General features: G+C 37.7%; 1 protein-coding gene across 6 annotated transcripts in view; it reads right to left on the bottom strand.

Annotated features, from left to right (window-relative positions):
- Nucleotides 1–12,184, bottom strand: part of ESCO1 (establishment of sister chromatid cohesion N-acetyltransferase 1) — a 65,816-nt gene that overhangs the window by 25,024 nt on the left and 28,608 nt on the right. For 2 of the 6 annotated variants that reach the window (XR_014710133.1, XM_084618482.1), the window contains exons 7-9: nucleotides 11,609–11,674; nucleotides 9,345–9,460; nucleotides 6,916–7,047 (exon numbers count right to left, since the gene is read on the bottom strand). Coding sequence is in view for 4 of the 6 variants with exons in the window: in XM_084618482.1 (XP_084474608.1) it covers nucleotides 6,933–7,047; nucleotides 9,345–9,460; nucleotides 11,609–11,674 (297 nt within the window). In the remaining 2 variants the exon portion in view is untranslated. The remainder of the gene's footprint in view (nucleotides 1–6,915; nucleotides 7,048–9,344; nucleotides 9,461–11,608; nucleotides 11,675–12,184) is intronic. The other 4 variants (XM_084618479.1, XM_084618480.1, XR_014710134.1 and 1 more) reach the window with 3 other exon arrangements.

The raw sequence follows: 12,184 nt of genomic DNA, 5'->3' as shown, positions 1-12,184 counted from the left end.
AGAATCGTAAGTACACAGTATATCAGAGGTTAAAATAAAATTAAGACATTTTTAGAACAGTAAAAGAAAGGTGATATCAAATAGCATGAGCTATCCTATTTGAAATATCAGCAAGTCTTATTCTCCGCTGAGTGTCTATCCTCATACTCAAGGATTCAGCATGGTTAAGAGAAAACGTAAGTCTGCTGTTTACCTCCATCTTATGAAGATAAATGTTCAGTTTTATCTTCAGTAACAATATCCTATTAAATTCCCAAATTCCAAAAGAGATATTAAAAATGCTTTAAGCCAATAGCCATTACAAACAGTCTTAAGTCTTGTCCTTGGGGTCTGGTTACCCTAAGAAATATGAGCATGGATTCTGAGATATATTCCCAGCAGTAAACAGTGATTTACACTTACTATTCAGACTAGACGTGATCCAAGACACCTTCTCCCTACACAGTCATGCCTGAGTCATAGTCCTACTGCAACTAGAGATGGACTTCATGTGAAAAAATATTGTGATCATGTAATTAGAGATGGTATCACAGAGCACTGAATTCAGGTTGTCTGTGCAACTTTAATTCTGCCATCTCCTAACTTCTGAGTGCTTGACTTTGCTACCTTAATAATGTTATTTTAAACACAGAAGAGTGTGTGTGTGTGCGCACGCGTGTGTAATTTCCTAGTTTAAGAAAACTGAAAGAAAGAAAAAAAAAAAACAGAAATTCCATCCTGTGGCATATCAACATCTCCACTGATCATTGAGAGAGCCAGAACCTTTAAATTCATCACACAGACCTGTGCCATTTGAGCTAACGGAGTAACTGATAGCAGTAGTACGTTGACATCCTCTATGTTGACAAGCACTGCAAGAGACACTTTACAAGTGGGTTTCACAGATATGTGTTGACAGCAGAAGAATGGTAAGTCTCTAGAATCCAGAGTTCCATTCCAGACTCTGTGCTTTAGTGGGAGCAGACTCCTCTATCATCTTAGCTACCCAGTCCCCATTCCAGTCTTGTCTTCCCCCATCCATGGCTCCTTGTCTCAGTTCCATTCTCCTCACCTCTATAATTCTAGTCTTCATTCCTCAGACTTCTCATCCCAATACCCAGCACATTCTAGGTTCACCCCTCCAAACTCAATGCCCAAGACCAAACCTCCCCCCCTGCACTTTAAGTCTCCGTTTCCTGTGTTGCAGCTCCACAGCCAGTCACTTCCCTGCTTCCTGCCCACATTTCCCATCCCTACTGCCTCAGTGCCCAGTATCCCACCACCACACTTGGTTCCTTATCCCAATCTTTGTCCAGACAGTTCCAGTTCTCCCCTCCACACCCTGGCTCTTTGTCACCTCTGTATCTTCTTCCACTGGTTCTCAGTCTCCTCACCTGGCTTCCTGTTCCTGTCTCCCACTCCCAATTCATCATCCCTGTTTCCCTCTCCTCAAAAAAAAAAGAAAAGAAAACCTCTTCCCCCCTCACCCCCCCAAAATCTACTACCTCTGCCTTTCCCACAGCCCAACTCTTGGCCACTGTGCTTTTGCATCAGGCAGTTTCCTCCTCCACGCTGCCTGGGTCAAGTTGGGGGAGGAGGGAGTATCACTGAGACCACAGGAGAACATGTCTCAGTTCAGGTACCTGGACCCAGAGCCAGCACAGCCTCAAGTAGCCTAGAGCTACAGGGAAAAGACTGCTCAGTGCTTGAACACAAAAACCAGTGCTGACAGAATCTTGAGAATTTAGCTACTAAAATTTAAGGAACCTCATAGTGAGCATGTGTGCGCTGCCATTTTTCAAACGCTTATAACTTGGCAAGTTTGGGCAGATTTTCATGGGGATGGCAAAAAGTACACCCTCACACAAAGGCCACACACTGTGCCAAATTCTGAATCTATATTCAAAAGAATAATGGCACTAGAGCTTTTCGAAAAAGGTCATTAGAATTTAGCATGGGCAAAACAACTTATTTTTCCCTAGCCTTGTTCTCAGAAATTGCTGAACCATTTTGGCTGAAGTTCTCCAAAAAATTTTCAGTCTGAGGCAGACACCCAGCCTGGAAAAATTTCAGCCCAATTTGTTAGTTTGGCAAGTTAAAAGCAACTGAAAACAGAGCTTTATAACAGGGGCTAGTAGCATTGCCTATAATGATCAGTAATTTTGAACACAATAACTGGAACTCTGATCAATATTATTCTAAAGTTGTGAAGTCTTTGGAGAATACACAAGACTTAAATCTCTTCCTAAAAGTCAAGACGACACAGAGTTGAAAGGAACTAAAAAAAAAAGTAAATGTTTCGTTTACCTCATTAAAATGAAAGTTGTGTCAACGACTACAACAAAAAACTTCATATTTGCCTTTTGAAATGAAAGAGTTATATTTAAGGCAAAAAGCAAGTATTCTTGTCTTGCATAAAATAAGATTTAACCTGGACTTGAAAAATCCATATGCCAGTAGTGAGTAAAAGCCTTCCTTGGGAACTGGAGAGAGAATGCACCTAAAGCCATCAATATTTACAGAATTCAGGGTCTCCTGGAAAAATACTTTCAGCACTTCTGGGTGCAAAAAACAATCTTTAAAATATGAACCAAAGCAATGTTAGCTTCTTTACTCTGCAGACAAATGGTACCACTGTCTCTACTGTTCAGTTTTCTCCAAGTAGTAGCCAAGTGAAATTGGCAAGATACTAATCAGTGCCACAGCTGTTATTCAGAACCTTGAAGGCAGCCATGAAACTGGGGGAAAAAAAAAAAAAATATCCCTCTGCTACTACTTGAGAAACTATGAACAGTAGCAATGCAGTTAGTCACGGGAGGATGACCCTTAAATAAAATTAAAAAAAAACAAAAAACAAAAAACCATACACCACACAAAAAATAAAGAGGGACTGACCTATGGAGGATAGATGAACAGACAAACCACCTTTTGCAGCAGTCAAAAGGCCATGAGGCTTAGAGCAGCAAAGACACCTCCTGCCCCAACAATAGGCAGGAAGCTTTAGGGTGGGAAAGCAGAAGCGAGACCTTCTTTCTCCTTCTGTGAGTTGTGCAGCTTTTGGTTCTCCCAATGTATTAGATCCTGGGTTCTCAAGAGGTTATCAATCTGACAAATTTTCTAATATCTCACAGTGAGACATCACAGGGTAAAACTTGTGAGTGGTGGTGGAGTGGAAGCAGGTGTCTTGAGATACTGCCCTCCCCATAATGTTAGATGGAAAAATAAAGTTGAGAACCACCGTATTAGACAATTAACAGGGGACTGATACAAAGATGGAGACTGTAAACAGGCATCAGAGACTGGCTTCCAGCACCTTGCCTTTCTTATCAGGGGTGGATTTCTCATCAAGACTATTACGTGGACCTTGTTGTTTGCTTTCCCTCTCCCTTTTTCCAATCTGGCTAGTAGAATTAGCCCTGTGACTAGGAGAAATCTGGTAATTTTGGTCAAATCTTGGCCTAACTCCTTCGGAAGATAGAGGGGAAAAAAAAATACATGAGTGAGCGACCAAGTGTGTGCATGTGTGCAGGCACCCAGGACAAGCTTCTGGGAGAGAGTGTTTCATCATAATATTTGCCTCTTCAAATAGGCTTGAGATGGACTAAAATATTTGCTTTAAACATAGTTTAGATTCTTTTAATGAGGACAACTTTTCATACAAACTAAAGAAAGCATCAGAATGAAAATGGTCTCAGTTAACTGCAAGAAGAGGTTCTATAATAAAATTTTTAAAAAAATCTTTAATCATAAAAAGGAACCAGCCACCACATGGGGAAATAAGAGGACATCTGTGGCCATGTGGTAGCTCAACTGTGGCCTGTTCTGAGCGATTTTAAAGTACTCTTGGGAATTGTACACTGTGTCCTGAATAGGACAGATCTGTCAAAGGAAACTAGATGAACAGCAGCCAGGAAGCAATTTTAGGAGAAGAATCATGTTTCAGAGTTTAGCTGATGATAGCAAGGGGCTTAATTTATTCTCTTATTCATCTGCTGATTGGCCAAAAGTACGTGGAAGACAAAATTTTCTTTAAAAAGAAAAAAAAAAAGAGAGACTGTCTACTTTCATGGTCACATCATCGTAGCAGCAGGTGCTAGCATGCTAGTTTGCACATTTTTTCTTTCCTATCTGTTTGAGATTTTATTGAGAAAGATGTTCAGTATCATCTCAAGGTAGATAGGGAAGGAAGAGAGAAAGTGTAGCTTTACTTTTCTCCCTAACAATCAGCCTGATAAATTTTCTCATGTCTCCCACTGAGTCATCACAGGGTGAAGGATCTGCGCAGTGGAGGAATGGAGGAATACTTGAGATACTACCCTTAAAAGTAAAATCAGGCTCCAACATGAGCAAGGATAACGCTGCTTAAGGATCACGTGCAAAATGACTGAAGAACTAATGAAATGTCATCACCGTTTTCAAGAGAGTGAAAGATTAGCAATTTAAAGGGTGAAGAGATCTTTAATCAATGTTTAAAACTCTGATTTTGTTACTGCCTATTTAATTTAAATGATTAACTTTTGGAGAAAGTTAGTTTCAATGCTGACAACTTACATTAACATGCAGCAGTTGACAATATATACCCTGAGTTGTCACTCTCTCCAGAAGTTATCTAGAAAAACTAAGATGAGCAAAAGTTGACTTTTCTGATATTTCTAAAATCAGAAATGTCAACATTTCAGGCTTTCTTTAGACATCAAAGCAGAATAAAAAAAAAGTCAAAAAGGCCAATTTTGAAAAAAATCCTTTCAAGACACCTTCATAGATGTTTCTATCACAGCCATCATTATAGTATACTGAATCTACCCAGAACACCAAGCCCACATGAAGCCTGGAAGAGAAGAAATAGAATGGCCAGTAAAATGCAAGTGTGGGTTATAACAACTACAATGAAGAGCATGTATTCATTCAGTTCTAAATTAAATTTCCCATTGTTTGGCCAACTATAGATTTGGTTAAGCATTTTTCAACTAAAAATAAGGGAGGAAATGTCAGACATTCACAAAACTATTTCCCTTGTTTTCAACTCTATATTATATTAATGTATTACATAAAATCATCATCCCAGTTGCCATAGTATCCGTTATTCTATATTCATCTTTAGAAATGACTTGAGGAGCCACAACCGGAGTCTCTCAGTTTCAGAGAGATAAGATGTTGTTCTCACTCACTAGGAGGTGCAGGCAAAAATAGCATGCTTGGGTGCAATTTATGTAAAGCTTTTACACAGCCATAAGCCACCTTTCTAAACACCTTGTCTGCAGCATATTTAAAAATTCTAGCCCTTTTCTTTCCATTTTTTTTTAAATAAACTCTAGCTTTTGAACTTTTTCATTGTAAATTACAAAGTTATTCTGAAAGGGAGAAGAAACTGCCTTAAAAACCACTTACATGCATACCAGTCTTATCCTAGAGACATCTGTGATAGCAAGGAAAGGAAGGTATAAGCTGTTCCAACTCTCATCATTCTTAAAGCATTTTAAATTATTTGTTCACTTCCTCAGAAATTCCTACCAAGTCCCCCAATACCACCTGAAGCTATACATCACCAATGCGCTAGCGGCTGTGAATGGCTACAGGACTAGTCTATAAACTGCTGTTCAAAGGATTTAATTTAGTCTTTCCTCATTTGTTCTTATCAGTTTCATTCCCACACCTGTTTCCATTTGTCCATAAAAATGCTCTTCCACCAAGGCAATCAAAGCATTTCAAAACCAGATGTGCCTCAGTAGCCTTTGTGCTGTTTGCTACAGTATCTATACTACTACACCAGACAAGACAAAGAATCCTGGGAAATATCCGAGACCCAAAAATTCTTTAAGATGACTAATTGACGGATTTACTATGGACAAATTGGAATAAGCAGGAAAACAGGTATTAGGTTGCCTTCTATCACAGTCTCTACCTATCCATCCCCTTCAATTTGCCTAATGCTTTTCAGAAAAGATTTTCTAAGATGTTTGGGATTCAGCCAGCCAACTAAGAAAAGAATGAAACAAGTCCTCAATATTTGGCAATAATTGTTTAAAGTGACTAGATGGCTTCAAAGGATTAGTAATGGATCTTTTTTAGACCACTGATTCAAACTCAGATCAGGATTTAATAGTAGTCTAATTGCTGTTTAGTACCTATATAAAATGAATTGGGGGCCTCAGTTCAATTATCCTGGAGGTCTTATCTACTTGCGTGTAGAGTACTGAAGGTAACATGCGTGATAAACAAAAACAAAAAAACAAAAAACAGACTTTATAGATTCTGTCCTGATTTCAGATACTTGAACAAGTTTTGAAAGTAGCTGATTTTACAAAATATTTATCTGAAATTGTACAACACTTCAAGCTTGTGTTTTAAACATGAGTTGACTCAACCATACCTATTATGCGTAAGTAGAGTATGAAATGTGCAGTTATAATTTTAATTATCCTGTTAAAAATAGTAGTCTATTCTCTAAAGTTTTAATACACTGTAATGCTATGCTCAAAGTTCCAAGATATTCCAACTCTGAATCACTGATATTAATTTAACATAGCCAATATAAAAAAAAGTGAATTAGAAGTCATCTGGATGGCATTCTAAAGACAATGATCTCCCCAACTAGTTCTTATGCCAAATGTTGTAGCAATATCAATTATACCAAAAGCTAAATTTAACAAAACTTTAAAAATAGTGATACATGACTTTATTTTCCCTACAAAACAATACAGAAATACAAGGAAGGGATAAAACTGAACGGGAACGTTGCTACCATGATAATCAATTTTTATAGGTGACTTTTTACCATGAGCGAGGCTCCCTTAACAAAAATAATGTTTACCACAGATGAATTTATCATTTACTGTGATATTTTACGAGTTTATTAAAAGTAATCTGAATTGCATTTGACGTACAGCAAGGAAAACAAAGCTTATTACTGTTTAAAAAGACATGAAGTTCTCTTACCACATATTTTACAGCACTTATGAATTGGTTGTGGAAGAGCAGATGTTGAGTTTCATCCTCTGGATTTGATGCCGTGTAAAGCATTCCACAAATATTACAGGAAATAGCGCCAAATCTTTTCTGTCCTGCATCCTATTTAAAAAAAATTATATATACTGCTCAATATACAGTTAACAGCAGAAATGTTTCATAGCTAGATATGTAATTCACAAACATATGCACATGTATATTCTTCCCTGAGGCTAAAAGGAAGTGGGGAAGAAGGAAAAAAAAAAGTAGTATACTAAATATATAGTGACCGGAAGTCTACCCTCCAATGGCCAGCACACAAGCAGAGTTACAGCAGAGGCCATAGACTAAAGACACATTAAGACAACTTCTCCCCCACCCAAAAAAAGTGTTAATTGTAGCTCTTCCAGGTTAGAGTTAAGACACAGTAGCAGGACCACATGAAGAAACATTGACTGCTCACCTTTTCTTTCAAAAAAAATTAAGACAATGACCTCTTTACCTACTTTGCTGCCTACAGAGAGTTTAGCTATCATGTATTAAAATAATAATAATAATTACTCTGTTGTTCCCTATGCTTTAACTCCTGTCTGACCTTAGATAGCGAGCTTCTTGAGCATGGACCATCATGTCCTGAGTGCCTGAAAAGCATCTAGCAAACTGTAGGCACTACCATTAAAAAAAACAAAACACAAAAAACCCAACACACACTACAACACACAACAAAAACACCTAACGGTTATGGAAATAAGCATTAGAGGAACAGTAGTACACATTATGTCTTGGCATTGTATTTCAAATTTCTACGGTGATAATTTAATTTCAAAATATTTAACAAATTAATGTATCTGGTACTGTGTTTTTCCATTTCCCTTCCTCTTCCCTTCTCCCAAAGTAGCATTTTATATATAACAAATCATATGCACCAGTTAAGAATATACCCCTTGCCCAGAAATCTAAAGATTCTTAACTTTATCATTTGTATTTGTATCTTTGTATTGTCTTGTTTTCCCTAATACTGTAAAAAAGTCCCATATAAAAAGGAACACTCAGTAATTTTGTTCTGACATTTAATCTTATTACTATTTTGTAATCTATTACAAAATTCATTTAGCACACAGACAATTCAGTATTTGTTTTGCAATTTGCTGATTAAACAAGTATTATTCATTATGAAGAGTACAAAGAACTAGGAATCAACACAATTAATGCCTAACAGGGAATAAGACCTTAAGTACAGGGTCTTAGTTCAAATAAACAAAGTAATTCACATGGACGAAGGCTGTTCCAAAGAACAGATGTATATATTGATAAGGTTGGAAACTTATCTTTGGCTAATATATATGTTTTGGTTTAAAAAGAATCAAACCTGTATTTGGACTTTGTTTAAAGTGTGTATGAGAAAGGTAATGGATTATAAAACACACAAGCTTAAAAATGGAGTTTAGCTAGGTAGACATTACACACAATATGGAATCCAATTACCATAGTATATAGTAAACAATACTACATAAGTAAAAGGGAATTTTCTAGGGAAAATTTTTAGTGATGTGTGTGTTAATCTCAAAATATAATATTGCATGAATATTTACTGTGAATTTAATTTTATCTTTTAAAAAAGCAGATATATTTACAGACTTTTTACACTATATTACTAGGAAGGTCTTTTTGCAGTATGACTGGATTTTTTCAGCCTGTTTCCCACTCCCTCTTCAACTTTGAGCAATATTTGGTTTAACTGGTCTGAAGAGAATTAGATCAACTATCAGAGAAATGGTTGTAACCTCAAGCAAATCTACTAGTAAAGTCTGAACTGTAAGAATATAGTTTCTTTTCTAAGGACAAGACACATCTTAGTATACCCTGTAAGTTACCCACTATAACCATGCTCTATTAATTCTAGTAATTTTTCACAAGATTCACTCTGTAGCTCACAATACACACAAGAGTACTGGAGAAAGACAATAGGAGAGGGGAAGGAGATAACATGACAAGGTACATCACTGTGCTAGTGAGGTGCATAATAAGATTTTTAAGCCTCTCTTTGAAGGCATATGTGTGGACCATTGCAGGAAGCAGGAAACTGGGACCTGAAGATCCATTGGTCTATCCTCAGCATGGCAGTTCTTACATTCCTATGGCATGTAATAGAGGGAAAAAGGAAGAATTCTTCAAAGGAAGAAAAGGAAACAAACGCTGCTCCATGTGTTGGCTTTGGGCTGGAGCATCAGGGAGAGACTTGGGTTCCAAGGGTGTGAAAGTTGAGACTGATGCATTTTGTCCCTTATCTCCAGGCCTCCTTTAAAAAGGTTTAGTTCAGAAGAAACTGCCCTTTTGGCCACAGGAGTGTGCTGAATTTCAACTATTTACACACAAGGAAGGAAAAAAGGCAGTTCAGGAGGAAGGATGCATGTGATTACCTTACGACCCCACTTGAACCGAACCTAATTTTTGCTATCTCGAGGATGGAGAACATGTCCCCGATGCTCAGGGTAGGATAGGTGAGGGGGAAGTCTGCTTTGATGCTTGGAGTACACTTCAAAAAGATAAGACATGTACATTTGAAAGTCAGCTAAATATAAAGCAATTCTTATATTTAAATGTATAAACAGTACTGCAACAAGCCTTGTGAAACAAAATCCTATTCAAATGATTGGGAAGTTAAAAATTTATTCAAAAAATGAATGGTGGTACACTAACAAATTAACACCACAAGGAAGTCACTAAAACATTAATGGCAAAGAAATCCTCAAAGTTGCTAGCATTCTTAATTCATCCTATCTTGCCTGATGCATGTTGTCTTCTATCATAGTCTCTATAAGCAAGAACATAATACAGCCCAATTACATTTTACACTAGGACTGAAATACTAGAACATTGCTGTATCTGGCAGACAATTTTTTAGGATTTCATTGATGTTACTGTATTATATGTGTTCAAGTGTGTGGATGGGCATACATACGGAGATGTTAAATATTTAAAAAGCTACTAGTACATGAATACTAGAGGAATGCATTAACTACTAGAAAGTGCACCAAGCCTTCTTTAAGGCTGCAGAGCGTGGCAAAGGTTTTTATTTTATTATTTTTTTAAAAACATATCCGATGACCTTATACAGCCCATAAAGATATTAGCCTGCCAGCATAACTGAAGTACTGTTCCAAATCCAAGAATTGCAGCAGACCATGCTTCAGACAAAAAATTGCTGTGTGAGACGGTATAGACTCTGCAATGCAGAATCAGGATGTGCAGGATAAAATCAGAAGGAGCAATACAGCAGTAGGAATTAAATCTATTTGAGAGACAATAAATCTGCCAATTATTTTTAACCTATTATTACAAGTTATCACCTAACATTACTACAAATGAAAGAATAGAGCAAAAAAAAATTCTTCCTTTTTTTAAGCATTTGACTGCATGTCGTGAATAGGCCATTTCCTATGTATAGTTTTCCTTGGTTGCATGCGTCTCACACAACAGCAGGGGAGAGAACTGCCTATCTGACAATAGCATAATAAGAAAAACAAACTACTATTACTGAAAGTGACAGGAAAAATGGTTTTCAGTTTATTTACACATTTGAGAGAACCTTGCACATAAAACTCTTTCACTTCTGTTACTCAGCAGTACTTCCTATTCCCATGCACTAGCATGACATTACTCTAATGCAGTGCTCTGAAGGGAACTCACATACCCGCTCTTCCCTCCAAATACGGAGTTTGCCAGTAACAGCCGCAGAGTTGCTACAGTTTCTGGTTTTGGAACAGGATGGTGTCTCCTTTCCCCAGGACAGACTGGCAGAGCTGGTTGGTGAGCATCCACCACTCAACTCCTACACAAAGCTGAGGAGTGACTGAAACCTTGAGACCTGGAAGAAACCGATCCTTTTTTCTCCCAGATCTGTGCATGGACCTTGTGGGCAATACGAGAGTCATCCTGGCACTTTTCAATAGGTTACAGGGAGGAATTTGGACGTTGAGGCATAATGCTGACCAATGTTATTGCTGAAACAGCAGGGAAGGAGGCATGTGTCCAGAGCTAAGAAAGATAGGTGAGTGCCTTAACATTGTTTTATTATTCTTAAGATTGCCTAGTCTGCCCCCCTGAAATACACTCAAACATCAGCAGAAGAGAAGAAATTCCATTTTTAAAACATTTCAAAAGATTTTTTTTAAAAAATTTTCAAAACAAAGGTTTCTGAAATTAGTTTAAAAATTTTACCTGACATTATCCCTTTAACTCATTCCTTAAATTGACAGTGTCCCTTTAGTCTTCTCCAAAAGCCTCTGTTGGGTGAAGTGAAGCATGAGCTGTTGAGACTTAGGAGAGAGCCAGTCACAGGGAGCATGAAGATTAGTTCTCAGCAATCTGACAGAGCAACGTGGTTCAAGACAAAGCCGCAGCAGAAATTGGGTTACCTGATCTAAAGTCATTCTTCTAGGCACCTGCAAACCTACACTGACTTGATGCAAATTGCATTCATACAACTGCAAAGGGGATAAAGACCCTAAGTCAGGCAAACCTCATTTGGAAGAATGTGAGAAGTTTATACTTCTGAAACCCACTGTTTCAGTCCCTTTGTAATTTCAAGACAACCAGCCATCACATTACATCAAGGCTGTCTTCACAACTAGAAAGGCTTTAATAATTCTCTCTAGATATTGGACATATAAAAATGTCTTACCAATTTCTCTTCTCTGAAAAGGTGCATCTCTGCCTTATCCTCCATTTGTGAGTTAAGGAGCTCCGCCTGCAAAATAGGCATTTGGTGCCTTTATAGGAGATGGTAGGGGCCCCTTGTCTTAGGCGTAGGGTGAAGCACTTCCCCTCTTGATTACCCTTGGTACAGCTGCTCCAGGCAGATAGAGCAATACTTTGCTCAGAGAGCAGAAACAGCCAGAAAACATGCAGGCTGTAAGGAACAGGGAGAAAAATGGAGAAAAGCAGGAAGAAGGTCCAGAGAAGAAAATATTTCTTCTTGGGCTCTTCACAAAGAATTAAAAAAAAAAACAAAAAGCACAACACCAAAACTTTAGCCCTCTGACTGAAGCAGTAACAATTTATGAAATTTGGAGTCATGTTTTCCCAATCATTTTACTAAATTCCACAGAATAAAATTCTTCTTTTAAAATCTGTACATCTCCTTTTTGATTGGGTCATGCCTTGACAAGTAGGAAAGCCTGCCCACCAACTTCCTCCCAGAAGCTTCTGCGGCTTCAGGCAATACATATGGCAGCTCAACATGTCCTTTTTAAAGTAA

This window comes from Lepidochelys olivacea (genome assembly GCF_965140295.1).
Source record: "Lepidochelys olivacea isolate rLepOli2 genome assembly, chromosome: 2".
Lineage (NCBI taxonomy): Eukaryota > Metazoa > Chordata > Testudines > Cheloniidae > Lepidochelys > Lepidochelys olivacea.
Note: the sequence above shows the minus strand (reverse complement) of the source record. Positions and strands in the feature narration are given on the sequence as shown.